The 18,238-nt window shown below is 48.8% G+C and overlaps 2 protein-coding genes across 2 annotated transcripts in view; one reads left to right on the top strand and one right to left on the bottom strand.

Moving 5' to 3' along the window:
* dpep1 (dipeptidase 1) overlaps positions 1-2,712 on the bottom strand; it is a 47,357-nt gene extending 44,645 nt beyond the window's left edge. Inside the window, exon 1 of the mRNA XM_038806489.1 lies at positions 2,573-2,712. Coding sequence (XP_038662417.1) covers positions 2,573-2,709 — 137 coding nt within the window. The 5' untranslated portion in view covers positions 2,710-2,712. The remainder of the gene's footprint in view (positions 1-2,572) is intronic.
* sult5a1 (sulfotransferase family 5A, member 1) overlaps positions 1-18,238 on the top strand; it is a 173,452-nt gene that overhangs the window by 46,314 nt on the left and 108,900 nt on the right. The window lies entirely within an intron of this gene.

The raw sequence follows: 18,238 nt of genomic DNA, 5'->3' as shown, positions 1-18,238 counted from the left end.
GTTTCAGACCAGCCAGATCTATTCCTGGGGAGGAGGGCGGACGCCCTTGCCTTTGCCTCCCTGATCGCCCGCCGTAGAATCCTGTTTGGCAGGCGGTCAGCAGCACCGCCCAGAGCTGCAGGCTGGCTGTCCGACCTCTCGGAATCTCTCCAAATGGAGAAAATGAAATTCACCACCCAAGGGTCGGACGACGGCTTCCACAGAACGTGGGAGCCATTCATGCAATTGTTCCGGGACCTGTTTGTGGCCAATGTACAAGAGGAAGAATAGTTGGGTGGCCAAGAATCAGGGGAAAATGGACGGGAATCGGGGGAAGGTACCGGGGGGGGGGGGGGGGGGGGCACGGGTTCGTTATGGGGGTTTGATGGCTAGCTAAGGCCCAAAACCAAACTGTAAATAAATGCCTATAAACAGGGGCAGCAGGGTAGCATGGTGGTTAGCATAAATGCTTCACAGCTCCAGGGTCCCAGGTTCGATTCCCGGCTGGGTCACTGTCTGTGTGGAGTCTGCACGTCCTCCCCCTGTATGCGTGGGTTTCCTCCGGGTGCTCCGGTTTCCTCCCACAGTCCAAAGATGTGCGGGTTAGGTGGATTGGCCATGCTAAATTGCCCGTAGTGTCCTAATAAATGTAAGGTTAAAGGAGGGGGGGGGGTTGTTGGGTTACGTGGATATGTGGGTTTGAGTAGGGTGATCATGGCTCGGCACAACATTGAGGGCCGAAGGGCCTGTTCTGTGCTGTACTGTTCTATGTTCTATGTTCTATATGCCTCGGCCATATTGGGGAATGTAAAATATGTAAGCCGGCTAAAGGGGGCGGCCACAGTTGTTATTTGGAAGATGCCTACCTGTAAATATACATGTTAATTTTTGCGTGTTTTTTTTTCTCTCTAATAATTTGTTATTTGTTCAATATAAAATATGAAAACTCAATAAAAAACATTAAAAAAAAAAGTATGGATGCCACATGACTCACCACTGGGCTACATTCTGCTTTGAACCCACAATGTGTCATTCTGCCACAAATATACTTGATGTAAGCTCCACTATCTGTGCCAAAACATGTAACTATTTTGAACTTCTGGGAGCAACAAGACTTAACATATGGCATCAGGTGTTTATGAGTAAAAGTCATAAATTATAAATGCAGTAAATGCTGAATTAGATTGAAAAAGATCATCCTGAATTAGTAGCAGAGACAGAAAAAAAGTGAATTGTGCAAAAAATGAGAGATGGCTGTCACCCTAGCAATGAACACACAGCTCCGGGCCAGGCCAGATTGGGAAACTGTTGATGTTGTGGAAGCATTAAAAAAAATAAACAGAAGTTCATACTGACATTTAGTAATTTTCTGAAAGGTTTTAGTGAATAGGAAAGAGTTAGCTACATCCATTTGGGCAACCAAGAGAAAGGTTTCGATCTTTTCAGTAGTTGCGAAATGTGTGATAAAAACCCAGACAAAATCTTTCAGAAATTTATCTCACAGTCAAAGTCAAACCATGGATATACATTTCAGAGCAATGAGGCAGGAACCAGGTGAGCCTGTTGATAATTTAGATCATAGATCATAGAATTGACAGTGCAGAAGGAGGCCATTCAGCCCATCTAGTAATTTGGCCAATTAAAGATGAGACCAGAACAGTTACAGATGCTCTCTCAGCAAATGATTCAGGGATGGCCTGATAATTTGCAGCAAACATAGCCAGCAATGGAGACTTTGCCTACACAAGACGAAACGGGTCCAGTAGCAACCGCCGGGCCGAGCACGGTCGAACCTTCCAGGCATTCGGTCTGAAAATGGGGCTTCCATACGAAGATGTCTAAAGATGTGCAGGTTAGGTGTATTGGCCGTGCACAAATTGCCCTTAGTGTCCAAAAGGGTAGGCGGGGCTACTGGGTTACGGTCGGGCATGGACCTAGGTTGGGTATCTTTCCAAGGGATTGTGCAAACTCAATGAGCCAAATGGCCTCCTTCTGCACTGTAGAGATTCAATGATTCTATACCCCTCTGGGGATAGCAGGATTTAGAGAGACAGCCTGGAGCAAAGCAGGCAAAGGATCTCCCCCCCTCCTGTCGTCGAGATGGAAGACATATCGGACTTGGGGGTGGGTGTGGGGGACAGGTGTTATAACCTGACAGGTGGCTAAGGGATCTGCAACTCCAGAATCCTTGTGGCCTCACCTGAGTACAATCTCTCTGCCACCCTCTTAAGCCAGCGGCCTTTGGGACATACCATAAGAACCTCAGCCCAAGTGTGGGTGTGTTAGACCCTTCGGGGAGCAGGAGATGTAATACAATAGGCATAACAAATTGGAATTTTCTTACAGTCGTCGCTGTCGCTTGTTTGGGACTTTACTGACTGGTGATGATAGGTGAGTAAATTCTACCTGTATTTGAACTTTCCTTTATCAATGTTCAAGAACGTGCATCAAGAAAAAAGGACAAACTTGGGTAATTTTCCTGAAATTAGATGAATCTCAGGGTCTTTGTGTGAGACTTCACTGCAAGTCCATCTTGATGATTTTCGAGGAAGTTTACATTTGGCATAATTACATAAGAAGAGATTTCACTCACCCGTCTATGAGAGGCGTTTCTTTCATTAGTTTCTCAGCCCGCTGTCTATATTGATCTGCAGAACAGGACGTATAAACACACAAAAGGAAAAGAAAAACCCGCATCTTCTTTATCATTGTTATCTGTGGCTTGGGCATCACTTCACTGAACTTTCAGCTTTCTGCCGCTCATTTTATATCAGAGATCAACTGAACCTTTAACCGCGCAGCTTTTAAATTCATCAATCTTTTGGCGCAGTCACCAGAAATGTTGTTAATATCTAATCAGGGTGATTGGTGTCATTTGGAAGTAAGAAAACCAGGAATGATCCAGGTCAGGTTCCTATTCCGTGAAGTTTAGAATCAAACGGATTGAGGAAATCTGTGTTTGGGAGCACAAAGCCCCTCGGGGCCTTTTGTTGCACTGAATCTAAAGGGCCTAAATCTCTTTTCATTTTGAGAAACCACCTGAACAAACCACATAGGACTTATTTGTAAAAGGGTGAAAATCACATGGTGGTGCTGTGCACGAGAATTTACACACTTTAACATCATTACTGCATTGTAGATTCACCTAAACCAAGTCCCCCGTACCCCCCCTGCCGCCGCCCCCCCCGCCGCTGCCCCCCCCCCCGCCGCCGCCCCCACCCCCCGCTGCCGCCCCCCACCCGCCGCCCCCCGTCCCCCCCCCCCCCGTCCCCCCCCCGCCGCCGCCGCCCCCCCCCCCCCCCCCCCCCCCCCCCCCCCCGCCCCGCCGCGGGACCTGGGACCCTGGAGCTGTGAAGCATTTATGCTAACCACCATACCGTGCTGCCCCGTTCTTTGCCGATGTTTTTCAACCATTTTCTTTACAGCTTTTCTTTTTTTTTTAATTTAGATTACCCAATTATTTCTATTAAGGGGCAATTTAGTGTGGCCAATCCACCTACTCTGCACATTTTTGGGTTGTGGGGGCGAAACCCACGCAGACACGGGGAGAATGTGCAAACTCCACACGGACAGTGACCCAGAGCCGGGATCGAACCTGGGACCTCAGCGCCGTGAGGCGGTTGTGCTAACCACTAGGCCACCGTGCTGCCCCTTTAGAGCTTTTCTCACTGATATTGGTTTCTTAGAGAAACTTTGGTGGAAGGTTGATGTTCATGATAATGCTACAGATTGACAGGATGATAGTATTCTCCCGATACACTGGCTATCTCCCACTGACATCAGCATCAGCTATAGCTTTGGGGCTTCATATGCTCCGGATCTCCAAGGTCTGAGGGGATCAGGGGTGGGATTCTCCATCCAGCAACACCGGAATGGCGAATCCCGATTCGACGTCAGACGAAAATCGAAGTTGGTGCCGGCGCTCAACGGAGCGTCATGCTCTGGTGCCTCAATGGCGGAGTGAACGTGTTTCACGTCCCGCATCAGTGTGGGCATGCTAACTGCACAGTAGCATTCATTAACAGATCATTAATGAGTCCGACCCAATAATCTCCGGCCACTCCTGATGTCCCAACGGGCGGAAATGATGCTGGCTTGGTTCATTTGTGGTATTTAAAAACGAGGACTGGGCACCGAGGCTGCTGAGGGAGGGAGAGAGGTAAGAAAAGATTCCGGGACCCCGGGGGGGAGTGCATCTGCTGGGGGGCCACCAGGAGATGGGCTGTGAGTTTGGGCTATCCCCTAGAACCGGGGGATGTCCAGCCATGGACCACCATTGCCACGGCCTGCAAGGCCGCCGTTCGGCTGCGCACTCCGCTGACTGCCCATTGTGTCCCGTAAATGTGCAGTTCGCCAACAGCAATATGTGCCCATCCCCCTCGCCCAGCCCCATTCGTGGGTCCTGCATGCATGCCACCAACCACGGCGTGGGTCGGTGGTGCATGGTGGCCCCACCACTTTCACCCCACAACAATGGTGATACCCTGCTGGGCGGGAATCATATGGCCCATCCAAGGAGGACAGCCACAGTAGAAGACCCCACAGGAGGGCCCAGGACAGGGGCCGCAGAGCGTGTCACTGCATGTGCAACACCAGCCACCAGCACTCCCGCCAGCAGGAATTGGTAATGGGGTTAGAGCCTGTCCCAGAGGAGCAGGGGCCAGCTGGTGAGGCTGAAGAGCTGACTGTCCAACAGGCCGAGCAGGAGGTGGGAAGGATTCGCCACATCAGGCCTCCTGTATATACCGGCAGCGCCTGTCCTTTGAGGAGCTGCCGGACCAAGTGCGTCGCCGATTACGATGGCTGAGCAGGGAGACTGTGCGACACCTCTGCCAGATGATTGTGCACCTGGATCCATGGGGGTCTGGTGTAGGACACCCACTTACGGTGGCTATAAAGGTGATGGTCAACCTGGACCTTTTACGCCATGGGGTCTTTCCAGGCACCGAGAGGAGACCTGTCTTAGATATTGCAGGCGTCCGTATACAGGTGCATCCTTGCTGTCACGGATGCCTTACATGTCTGGATGGCTCACTGTATCAATTTATATCTGAACTGAGCCCACCAGGTTACCCAACAGCGGGCTTCTCCGTCATCACAGGCATGCCCCAGGTCCAGGGGGTGATTGATGGAACGCATGTCCCCCACATGGGCGGCACAGTTGCACAGTGGTTAGCACCGTTGCTTCAAAGCTCCAGGGTCCCAGGTTCAATTCCCGGCTTGGGCCACTGTCTGTGTGGAGTCTGCACGTTCTCCCTGTGTCTGCGTGGGTTTCCTCCGGGTGCTCCGGTTTCCTCCCACAGCCCAAAGATATGCAGGTTGGGTGGATGGGCCATGATAAATTGTCCCTTAGTGTCCAAAAAGGTTAGGTAGGGTTACTGGGTTACTGGGATAGGGTGGAGGTGTGGGCTTAAGTAGCGTGCTCTTTCCAAGGACCGGTGCAGACTCAATGGGCCGAATGGCCTCCTTCTACACCGTAAATTCTATGATTCTATGAGCACCGGGGCATGAGAGGGTGCCATTCACCAACCAGAAGGGCTCCCACTCCATAAATGTGCAGTTGGTGTGCTACCACTGGCTGCACATTGTGCACATCTGCGCACAGTATCCATTCATCCTGGCACCCGACACCCGTCTGTGACCGACACCTTTGAGACGCTCCCTCGGGTGAGGGGTTGGCTCTTGGGCAACAGGGTTTATCCGCTAATGTGGCTAATGACGCCTGCCCAAAGGCCCAGACGGACGCAGAGAACCGTTAGCTACCAGGGGCGTCATCGATCGGTGCATCGGCATCCTGATGTTGCTGTTCAGGTGCCTCGACCACTCTGGTTGGGCCTTCTAATATAGGAGGGTCTCCCAAATCCTGGTGGCCTCTTGCGCACAACATCGTGCTGCAGAGGGGTGAGATGCTGGAGGAGGAGGATCAGACGAGGAGGATGCAGAGGAGGGCCAGTAGAGAGAGGGCATGGGGCCTGGACAGGCACAGGATACCTTCAGGGTAGGCGAGGGTGAGGATGCGGTCCAGGGCGGGGGGTGGTGTAGTCCTGGGAGTGGGTCACTCACTGGTTGGCCCTACCACATGGCACTTCCACATCTCTGGCCAGTCCCCTGCTGCCTCTGAGGGCGCCCCCAGGGAGGGGGGAGGGGGGGTGGGGGTGGGGTGTAACCCCCGACTGTCCTGGGAGCCCTTTAAAAAAAATTTGTTGATGGGGTCTGGGCGTTTCAGACTGTACCAACATTTATTCCCCATCCTTAATCCTTTGTGGTGATATGCCAGTGAATAATATTACATGCATGCAGCAGTGTGACCTCCAACCAGCAGGTGGCGGAAGACATCCGGCTATCAGCAGGAGGTTGTAAGGCGACACAAGGGCAGTCGCACATAAGGGCAATTCTAGGAGAGTCTAGGAGACTCAGTCAGTAACTAGTTCTATATAGAATTCTGATTTTATTTTCCCACATGTACATCAATAAAATATCATTCAAGTTAAGTCACCAGCAGTTCTGGAGAATCATTGCAAAGACAAGATCACAGAACGCAACATCATTTAGGGGCAGTTAAGAGTCAACCAGACTGCTGTGGGTCTGGAGTCACATTTTCTTCCCTGAAGGGCATTAGTGAACCAGATGGGTTTTTACGATAATTGACAATGGTTTTATGGTCATCCTTAGACTTTTAATTCCAGATTTTTATTGAATTAAAATTTCACCATCTGCAGTGGTGGGACTTGAACCCGGATCCCCAGAGCATTACCCTGGGCCTCTGGTTAAGTAGTCCAGTGACAATACCACTATGCCACCACCTCCCCCTGACCCGTGCCATCCTCCAACTCCCACACCCCACATCACCAGCCTCCACATGTGCTCCCCCCCCCCCATCACCCATCGGATAGAAGAGGCCATTCGGAACGTTAGTGAATAGATATTTATTGGTGACCGTGCTATGTACAATCTATGTGCTCTAGCCCCTAACGCTATCTTGTGTGCTGCACCTGTGCCAACTTAACTGGTGTCTACCTTTCTCAACTTACATGTCCCAATACGCCGTGCAGGTGGGCTCCTGGGCAGTGCATCAGATGTGGAGGCGGCCTGCTGCATATCCTGCTCTGTGACCCGAGTCCCCTTTGGCAACTGTCCTCTGGAGCATCGAGGCCTGGAGCATCCTCCCCGTGTCTGCGTGGGTTTCCTCCGGGTGCTCCGGTTTCCTCCCACAGTCCAAAGATGTGCAGGTTAGGTGGAGTGGCCATGATAAATTGCCCTTCGTGTCCAAAATTGCCCTTAGTGTTGGGTGGGGTTACTGAGTTATGGGGATAATGTGGAGTTGTTGACCTTGGGTAGGGTGCTCTTTCCAAGAGCCGGTGCAGACTCGATGGGCTGAATGGCCTCCTTCTGCACTGTAAATTCTATGATAATTCTATGATATTATTTGTGTTAAAGTTACAAACCTCGTGACTGTAGTTTATTGGGCTCAGCCAAGGACCTCTGGCTTTTTAAATAAAATGTAATTTTACTTGCGTTGCGACTCTGGGGCAAGTGGGCTGGAATTGGCCGCGCTCGCCCAGGATGTCGTGTTGGGGTGAAATGTTTGCCCAGGGTGCTGTGTTGGGGTGAAATGTTTGCCCGGGGTGTTGTGATGGGGTGAAATGTTTGCCCATGGTGCTGTGTTGGGGTGGAATGTTTGCCCAGGATGTCGTGTTGGGGTGAAATGTTTGCCCATGGTGTTGTGTTGGGGTGAAATGTTTGCCCAGGATGTCGTGTTGGGGTGAAATGTTTGCCCAGGGTGTTGTGATGGGGTGAAATGTTTGCCCGGGGTGTTGTGTTGGGGTGAAATGTTTGCCCAGGGTGTTGTGTTGGGGTGAAATGTTTGCCCAGGGTGCTGTGTTGGGGTGAAATGTTTGCCCAGGGTGTTGTGATGGGGTGAAATGTTTGCCCAGGGTGTTGTGTTGGGGTGAAATGTTTGCCCAGGGTGTTGTGATGGGGTGAAATGTTTGCCCGGGGTGTTGTGTTGGGGTGAAATGTTTGCCCAGGGTGTTGTGTTGGGGTGAAATGTTTGCCCAGGGTGCTGTGATGGGGTGAAATGTTTGCCCAGGGTGCTGTGTTGGGGTGAAATGTTTGCCCAGGGTGCTGTGATGGGGTGGAATGTTTGCCCAGGGTGTTGTGTTGGGGTGAAATGTTTGCCCAGGGTGCTGTGATGGGGTGGAATGTTTGCCCAGGGTGCTGTGATGGGGTGGAATGTTTGCCCAGGGTGTTGTGTTGGGGTGAAATGTTTGCCCAGGGTGCTGTGATGGGGTGAAATGTTTGCCCAGGATGTCGTGTTGGGGTGAAATGTTTGCCCAGGGTGCTGCGATGGGGTGAAATGTTTGCCCAGGGTGCTGTGATGGGGTGAAATGTTTGCCCGGGGTGTTGTGATGGGGTGAAATGTTTGCCCAGGGTGTTGTGTTGGGGTGAAATGTTAAAACCACAAGATGTAAGTGAATCAGCAAATGGATTCACTTCTCCTGACCTGCTGAAGTCATAAACCACTTCTTACAGACTCCTGCTGTTCAGTTCCTTACCCACCTCCAACAATACCTTCTTGGTGACAACAAACAGTGGGCCTTATCTTCAAATGGTGGGAAAGTTTATCACTTGTTTTTCTGACTCTAGCCAGAAGTACTTCAAGGGAAGCATCATTGAATCGGGAAGCTGCCCTCGATCATTGTCAATTCATCCTAAACGTCCCTTGTGTTCTCCAATTTCCATTTTTGCACTGGCCCTATAAACACTGGGTTTCAGATTGTACCTTATGGGTGTGCCTCACACCTGTTACACAGCTTGTGGACATGAAACCTGGAATATAGGACTGGATTTTCATCTTAGAAGTAGGTATTTTCCCAGCTTAATAATAATAATCTTTATTGTCACAAGTAGGTTTACTTTAACACTGCAATGAAGTTACTGTGAGAAGACCCTAGTCGCCACATTCCGGCGCCTGTTCAGGTGCTGAGAGTTCAGAATGTCAAATTCACCTAACAGCACGTCTTTCGGGACTTCTGGGAGGAAACAGGAGCGCCCGGAGGAATCCCACACAGACACAGGGAGAACGTGCAGACTCCACACGGGCAGTGACCCAAGCCGGGAATCGAATCTGGGACCCTGGCACTGTGAGGCAACAGTGCTAACCACTATGCTGCCTTGCTTCCCTGGCCCCGGGGGGGGGGGGGGGGGGGGGGGAAGGGGGGGTGGCTGGCAACATCCATTCCCCCCACCCTAAAATGAAGGCAGTGACAGACCCAATGCCAAGGCAGCTGTTTAAAGGGCCCATCTTAGTGCTTTGGCATATTGCGCCAGTTATAAATAAAACGGTAAGGCCTTCTAGCCTCACACATCATCATCACCACAAATATTCCTCATGCCACCTCATGCCCTCCACTTACCCTGAACATTCTGTATAAAACTAATAAGCCCTATAGTTGCAATAGGATGTGTAACAAAAAGCCATTCATTCATAAAAATTGCTTTCACTACAGACCAACAAAAGTGTCACTCATCCCAACCCTTTAAAGTATCAGAAACTGCAAGGACTCAAATCCTGAATATTATATGTAAAAAACATTGAGAAATTTACTGAGCGGATGGGAGAACCATATCTGTCAATCAAGCAGTACTTTCTCTCAGGCACAGTTTTTTTAATACACTGATTTCTGGGCTCTCATCCAAGAATGCATAATAAATGATGGTCTGGGGGCACTACCCAATCTCTCGGGGTATTACTGGGCGGCAAATGTGTCAATGGTGCGCAAGTGGATGATGGAAGGGGAGGGGGCAGCTTGGAAACGAATGGAGAGGGCGTCCTGTGGCAACACAAGCCTGGGAGCCCTAGTAACGGCACCATGGCCGCTCCCCCCCACGAGATACACCACGAGCCCGGTGGTGGCGGCCACCCTCAAGATATGGGGGCAGTGGAGGCGACACAGGGGGGAAATGGGAGGTCTGTTGGCGGCGCCAATAAGAGGGAACCACAGATTCATCCCGGGGAACATCGACGGGGGATTTCAGAGCTGGTACAGGGTGGGCATACGGCAGCTGAAGGACCTGTTTATAGAGGGGAGGTTTGCAAGCCTGGGAGGGCTGGAGAAGTTTGAGCTCCCCCCGGGAAACATGTTCAGATATTTACAAGTGAAGGCATTTGCTAGGCGGCAGGTGGAGGGGTTCCCCCTGCTCCCCAGTAAGGGGGCGAGTGATAGGGTGCTCTCGGGGGTCTGGGTCGGAGGGGGGAAGATATCAGACATCTACAAGATAATGCAGGAGGCGGAAGAAGCATCAGGGGAGGAGCTGAAAGCCAAGTGGGAAGTGGAGCTGGGAGAGCAGATAGAAGACGGGACGTGGGCGGATGCACTGGAGAAGGTCAATTCTTCCTCCTCGTGTGCGAGGCTGAGCCTCATTCAATTTAAGGTGCTGCATAGAGCTCACATGATGGGGACAAGGATGAGCCGGTTCTTTGGGGGTGAGGACAGGTGTGTCAGATGTCCGGGAGGCCCAGCGAACCATGTGCATATGTTCTGGGCATGTCCGGTGCTGGAAGGGTTCTGGAAGGGGGTGGCAAGGACGGTGTCGAAGGTGGTGGGGTCCAGGGTCAAACCAGGATGGGGGCTTGCGATCTTTGGGGTCGGGGTAGAACCGGGGGTGCAGGAGGCCAGGGAGGCCGGAATACTGGCCTTTGCGTCCCTAGTGGCTCGACGAAGGATATTAATTCAATGGAAGGACGCGAGGCCTCCAAGCGTTGAAACTTGGATTAACGATATGGCTAGCTATATTCAGCTAGAAAGGATCAAATTTGCCCTGAGAGGGTCGGTACAGGGATTCTCCAGGCGGTGGCAACCTTTCCTTGACTTTTTAGATCAGAGATAGGCGTACGGGGTCGTGGCAGCAGCAACCCGGGGGGGGGGGGGAGGGGGGGGGAGGGGAGGGGAGGGGGGGGGAGGGGGGGGGAGGGGAGGGGAGGGGGGGGGAGGGGAGGGGGGGGGAGGGGAGGGGAGGGGGGGGAGGGGAGGGGGGGGGGGAGGGGAGGGGAGGGAGGGGAGGGGAGGGGAAGGGGGGGCAGCAATGGCCGTGGGGGGACATGCACGACTGTAACGCGGGCAAGTCTGCTCGCTGCTCATGTCTGAAACTGTAGGCTGCCTTGTTTGTTAAGTTGTTGCTTGGGGGGGGGGAGGACTGGTGCGCGCGAGAGGGCGGGCGAGGGAGGGATATTTGCCTAGAGGGATTGTGTTGTAAATAATTTAAAAATTAGTAGGGGTAAATGTCTGTATGGAAAAACTCTTTCAATAAAAATTATTTAAAAAATGATGGTCTGGGTGGGGGGGCATAGCTTGGCATAGGTACTTAGCTTTTGAATTTACCTTTCTAAAGGTACTCCTAATCCAGACTATAGTTGACAACATCTCTGCGGCATGGATGGTTCTTTGAAAAGTTGGCCCAACTCCATGAAAATTGTGGAGGACTACTCAGAATGTTGTTGGGATTTGGAATGCGCTGCTTGGGAGAGTGGTGGAGGCAGATTCCAGAGGAGGTTTCAAAGGAGAGCTGAATATATATTTGAAAGTGATGGATTTGGAGGGTTACAGAGATAGGGCTGGGGATGTGACAAGCTAGGTAGCTCTTTCGGGCATCCTTCTGTGCTGTAACAATCTATGAGCTTATGATTCTATGGCTAGGACACATCTGTTCCTGTATTGGAGCCAGCCAGGTCAGGAGTGCAAGTTGTGGGCTTCTGATAGGAACTAGCCTCACCATTAAATGGCACTGCTGAAAATTGGAAATCCTGGGGATGGAGTCGGGAATCCAGGAATCTAAGTCCCTGCCGTCACTTCCATCCCTCCGAGAGATCTCCTCAACTCCATGAAAATCGAGCCTTAACTCTTACATCAAGCCAAAATTGGGGAATTTGACCTGCTAATGTTACTGCTGAATTTCACTGTAGAGATCCTTGGCCCTGCTTGCAAGCTAACTTTGCATTAATATTGAGGCTTATTGATTGTGGTGATTGTAGATCTGAGTAGATGCAATACAACTGAGCAAGCACTAGAGGGAGCACGGGAGAGCTATAAATACACCGGGACAGGAAGTGAGGACACACTTCACGGAAGGCAGAACTCGTAGCAGGACACAGACATAAGCAGGCAGCATTTGAGGTAGCCATAAGTTAAGCTCTGAAGACAGAGAACAAATTCACAATAAAGCATCTTCTCCACATTTGAGACTACGAGCTTTATTAAGACACGAGGAACAACACATGGTACCAGGGGTGGGGTTCAGGCGGTTACTACAGGGCAACTCAGCTGCAGGCACAGAAAGACCAAAATGGCATGAAAATCTCCTACTGGACATTGGACTTGGGAAGACATCGCTTATTCGAGGATGTGGCTTGGAACCCCACCTCAGCTGGACACGACCGGCAATGTAAGAAATGTCTGGAAACTATTTAAACAAATGTTCGATTTTTATATCATAGCAAATGATTTAGCAGCAGCCTCAGACGAAATTAAAATAGCACTGCTCATCGCAGGACATGAAGCTAGGAAAGTATATAATGGATTTAAATACTCAAAAGATGAAGACAGCAACAACTTACAAACAATACTAAACAAATTTGAAGAGTACTGTAAGGAATTTGAACAGCACGGTATGCTCAGAGGCCAAACTGCACAGAGACTGAGTGATGCAAAACTCTACAAAAAGAAAGGGTTCAGTCAAGAAATCGCGAGTGAAAAGTACAGAAAAGAAATAACTTGAATTTTTCACATATCCAAAACGCTGCAATCCAGTCCTGATCGAAAGGAAAAGATAACTTAAAACTTTCAGAAAGAAAAAACGCTGAAATCCGTGATAAAACGGTGTTGGACCACATTTTACAGTCTCTGGGGCACAAAGAACTAAAATCTGCGTCTGCGCATGCGATGGAAACGGAAGCCGCGCATGCGCAGTTACAATCACCCGTTTATCGTTCTGCGCATGCGCCAGCCGCGTATGCACAGTTTAAAAAAGTTTGTGTTGCTGATCATTATGCGCATGCGCACGCCGCGCATGCGCAGTGGACACAAATCCGCACAGTGAAGGAAGGCCGATTTGCGCATGCGCAATTCAATCCTCCGAATGACGTCACGAGCATCATGATGTCTGAGCATCCGAACCACGCCTACTTAAAAGGGAAATGCCCGATAATTGAAAACAAGATACTTAAAGCGGTAAAACCAAACGTTCTTGCCTCAGAAGACAAAAAAATACCTGAACTTAAACCAGCAGTTGAAAACAACTCACACAACACCCTGGAAAAAACAGTCTGCACCACCCAAAGTGAAGAGAACAAAAAGAAATCCGGAACAAAAAAAGATGATTTGTTTTTCGAAGAATACTACTCAGACATGGCTGAGTTATTCGGATATGCTGATCACAGCATCAGCGACACAGTCGCAAAGCTCAACATGAATCTACTCATGGTAGATGAATCCAACACCATGGTGCCATGGCAGATTGTCGATACATTGGGTGACAGCAATACCCAAGACGAAGATGACGCCACACAGAGAGCACAGAAAGACTCCACAGAGAGAGCGATGACAGGCTCCACAGTGAGAGTGATGAAAGACTCCAAAAGGGAAGCAAGCAAACACTCCCTGGCGAACACCATGCATGAACAAGACCATGAAGGTCAACCCGCCGTATCTGAGCAACCGCAAGCAGACTATGAAAGTCTACCAAGCTCACATAAACAAGAAGAAGACAATGTACATATATCCACTGCATGCAGAAACAGTGACAAGGTGATCACACTCGACATACAGGAGGTACAGGATCACAGCGAGACTGACAGTTCTCAGCTTGTCTGTACAGAAGCACAGAGTAGGGCCACCCAAGAGTCCAGAGAGACCACGCCAATAGAAACCATCCAGATTTTGACTCCAGAAGAGGAGCACCAAGAGTCCAGTGAGACCACATCAACAGAAACCATGAAGATTTTGACTCCAGAAGAGGAGCGCCAAGAGTCCAGAGAGACCACGTCAATCGAAATCATGAAGATTTTGACTCCGGAAGAGGAGCACCAAGAGTCCAGAGAGACCGCGTCAAATGAAATCGTGAAGAATTTAACTCCAGAAGAGGAGCACCAAGAAAGCAAAGACGATGAATCAAATCCACCGCAAATGACTGATGTCACCAGCATCAATGCAACATCAGATCATTCTCACCATTCTCGAGACGAAACGTTCAATGACTCAAATTATCCACACGGGACACTCATTGAGCATAACAAGAAAAACAAAAGCCAAAAGAAGCACAGCAGAAACAAGAACAACAACAGCAAGAACAAAAGCAACAACAAAAACTACAAGAAGAACAACAAAACCAACAAGAAGCATAACAAAGGTAGCGACAACAACAAAGACAGAAACGACAAAAACAGCAACACGAACGACAACGAAAACAACAAAGACAGGAACGACAGAAACAACAGCAATGAAACAACGACTTGTACAAAATGGTACAACGCTGCACATGAAGGGCAATGCCACAGCACACTGCAAAGCAATGACAAGACTACAAACATGCCATGGGATGGCAACGAATCGCACAAACTCACATCTGCCCCAGAACAAGCAAGCACACCAGCTTTCAAGGCAGATGACATAATAAATCGATACCACAAGCACAGAAAAAAATCCATGTCAGTCAACATCAGTGGTTTAACCATGCAAACACCTCGGGATGACGCATTGGTTACTTAAAATAACAAGAACACCGACAACATTCACCACGTCAACAACAACAAAAGAAAAAACAGTGAACAAATTCATCAAGTTTGGACTCACAAATGTTTTTATTAAGAGTGGACTCATAAATATAAATTGGCTTTGTAAAATATGCAATAGCACCATCACTTGTATAGATACACATATCATAAGTAACTGTTTTGTACAATTTTCTTTAACGATGTACAGAAAATATGTAAAGAAAAAAGGGGGACGTGGTGATGATAGATCTGAGTAGATGCAATACAACTGAGCAAGCACTAGAGGGAGCACGGGAGAGCTATAAATACACCGGGACAGGAAGTAAGGACACACTTCACGGAAGGCAGAACACGTAGCAGGACACAGACACAAGCAGGTAGCATTTGAGGTAGCCGTAAGTTAAGCTCTGAAGACAGAGAACAAATTCACAATAAAGCATCTTCTCCACATTTGAGACTACGAGCTTTATTAAGACACGAGGAACAACACATTGATTACTTAAAAATAACAAGCCAATAGATAGCCTATGATATATAACAACTCATGGAGCTTTCATTCATGCATAAATGAAATTTGTTTTTTGCATGACTTTGGTTTCTTATTTAGAAATCCCTACTTCTTCATTGTAGAAAGTGGAAGGAAGTGACTTTGCACAGGTCACAGAATACACGTGGTTAGTTAGTGCGTCTCTCACCCATTACAATAGACTGGTCTCTGCACAAGAGGATCTGAAATGTTTCGGAGAAATAGCGAGCTATTTATTGTTTGCTCTAAGGGAAATGGAATATTTTGCAGTTTAACTGAGGCATGAATTAATTTCCTCAAAACCATCGCCTTGGTGGGACAAAAGGCAGACAGCCTTGTCTCAAATGTCTATGTCAATACTGGCCTTGAACCGGTCACCGCGTTGTCTGCCCTTGCCTCCAATTGTGCTCCCATTGTGACCTACAGGGCCTGACATTGTTTTTGGTGTCAACATCTTGACATAAAGGTCAAATTGGGGTCCCGACCCCGCACAGTGTCAGAGGCAGTCACCCAGCAATGATTTTCCCTGAATTGGCCAATAAATGATTGAGTTTGTGCTTATCATCCAATTAAGAAAGATAAGAGGGATTTCAAAGCTGGAGGACCAGAAGGAGGATCTCCTGCACTTAAAAAAGTTCAATCCTGCTTTGGCGGTAAGAGAAACAGAGAGAGAGGTGGCCTTCAGGCAGCTCCTCAACAACTTAAAAAAAAAATCTAAAATAAAAAGTAGTTCCAGCTGCTGGGCCACTATTGTAGAGGGGGTGCACCATCTGACCAGGTAAACCAAAGGGATCTTCAGAGTCTTTCTGGAACACTCACTCACCTCTCCGTTGCTGGCAAACCTACTCAGGGTAGTGAGACTGTTCCCAACATTACGGGAGCTGAAAGTCCAATCGGCTAGGTCATTGGCCATAATTCACCGTTAACTCTTCTAAATTGGCTACCACAATTGGCCATCCCTCCCCCACCCCACCCCCACCGCACCGCTTGCATGGTGCTGCCAGTGAACTGGCATGGAGAGCAGCATGAAATTACTCATCCACCCCCCCCCCCCCACACCCCCTGTTCTCCCCCCCCCCCCCCCCCTCGTTTTGAGGCAAATTTAAACATTAAATGCACACTATCTTGAGAGGTACGTTTGTTCAGACAAAGGCGCAGGCACTGCCTCAAGAGCAGTGGCTCATTATCTGTATTTGCTCCATCGCCAGTATTAGTTGTGGTTCAGTGGTTGCATTCTTGGGCCCCGACATGCTGATGATGTTCTTTGCCTTCCTTTTATGCGCAAACCTATTCTTGCAAATGGAATATTTTGCAGTTTAACTGAGGCATGAATCATTTTCCTCAAAACCATCTTTATGGTGTTTTGCACCGCATGCCACTCCCTTGGTTGGAGAAAAGGCAGCCAGCCATCTAATGGTGTGCATGCAAATTTAGACATCAGCACTGGCAGATTCTGCAGGAGGAGAAACATCTGTACTATTTGAGGATGATCATCACCCTGACGCCTTTAAGTGTTCTTTCAGTTGCCAATAACATCCTTCAAAGGGCGGGCGGCATGTGGCACATTGGTTAGCATTGGGACTACGACGCTGAGGACCCGGGTTCAACTTCCGGTCCTGGGTCACTGTCCGTGTGGAGTTTGCACATTCTCCCCATGTCCGCGTGGGCTTCACCCCCACAACCCAAAGATGTGCAGGGCAGATGGATTGGCCATGCTAAATTGTCCCTTAATTGGAAAAAAAATAATTTCCCCTTCAAAGGGGAAACACAAATAGATCCACAGGGGGTACCGACATTCGTACACTTTGTGGAAGGTATCACACTGAGTGGACGTTAAATGCTATTGGTTCCTGAACTGTATACTATGTTAGCCCTGCTGACAAATGAACACATTGACACCTGTTTGTCTGCCTCATCAGGTGTGATTGACCTTTGCAATAATAGGAAAGAGAGGTGATCAAGCAGAGGCCAGTGACTGAGATACACCTCTAGCAGTATGGCATGCTGTAGAAGAGCAGCCACGTGTACCATTCTAGTATTTCCTCTCAGCTAATTGTCTTGGAGATTGTGAAAGAAAATCTGGCGCCTTAATGGCTCTGAGACATTCCTCTATCACAGCGGCAGTCAGAGGAGACTGAGTATAAAGTTCACTGTCTACTATTCAGACTCACAAGTCAGTCAAGTGTCCCACAACATCTAATGAACTGATTGCTGGAGTTCTAATGACTGCTAGGGTATTTTAAACAGCATACATGCTCAAGATGGCATGAAGGATCTGGGGTCTTGCAGATACGTTTGTAGAGATTATTTTATTGCATTTTAGAATATTTTTGCTTTTCACTGCATTTTTGCTAGTCCCTGTTTTATTTTGTTTTATGCAGATATGGCTGTTAATAAGTATGCATTCATTCGATTCCTGGAGGATAATGGATAATGTTTGTCAAATTGACTATGTTGATAGAGACATTAAGAAATTTGAGCCCTCAACACACACCTCAGGGAAATCTGCGGTTGTTTGCAGAAAGTGAGTCCATCGATTATTAGTCATCTGGAAAAGAGTACTGTAGGGAGACAGCCAAACATTACAAAGCAGATTCTCATGTTGGCAGGTAAAGATCAAGAGACTGGACAGAATTTTAAATCATTTGCTGCAAATTCACGTTTCCTTGGCCTGGCCAAGTGAGCAACATATGGGTGCACAGTAAATTGTGCTTCAGAGTGGGTGTTAAGTGATTTATGTCTCTCTTGTTTTTGCAGAAACTCGCAGATAGGTCAAGACTCACAATGCCATTCAGCTGCAGCCACTTTAGTCACAATTCTGCATATCTGTACACAAATGAGGCCTATTTCCTTTTGGATGGGCTTTCTGGGAGATTAGGAATTTGTTAAATGCACAGCATTTATGTGAGCTTAATTCAACCTTTCTGCAATAAACTTGAAACCAAACTCAGCCAGTGTGGTCACTG

The sequence above is a fragment of the Scyliorhinus canicula genome, chromosome 9, assembly GCF_902713615.1.
Source record: "Scyliorhinus canicula chromosome 9, sScyCan1.1, whole genome shotgun sequence".
Classification (NCBI taxonomy): Eukaryota; Metazoa; Chordata; class Chondrichthyes; order Carcharhiniformes; family Scyliorhinidae; genus Scyliorhinus; species Scyliorhinus canicula.
Note: the sequence above shows the minus strand (reverse complement) of the source record. Positions and strands in the feature narration are given on the sequence as shown.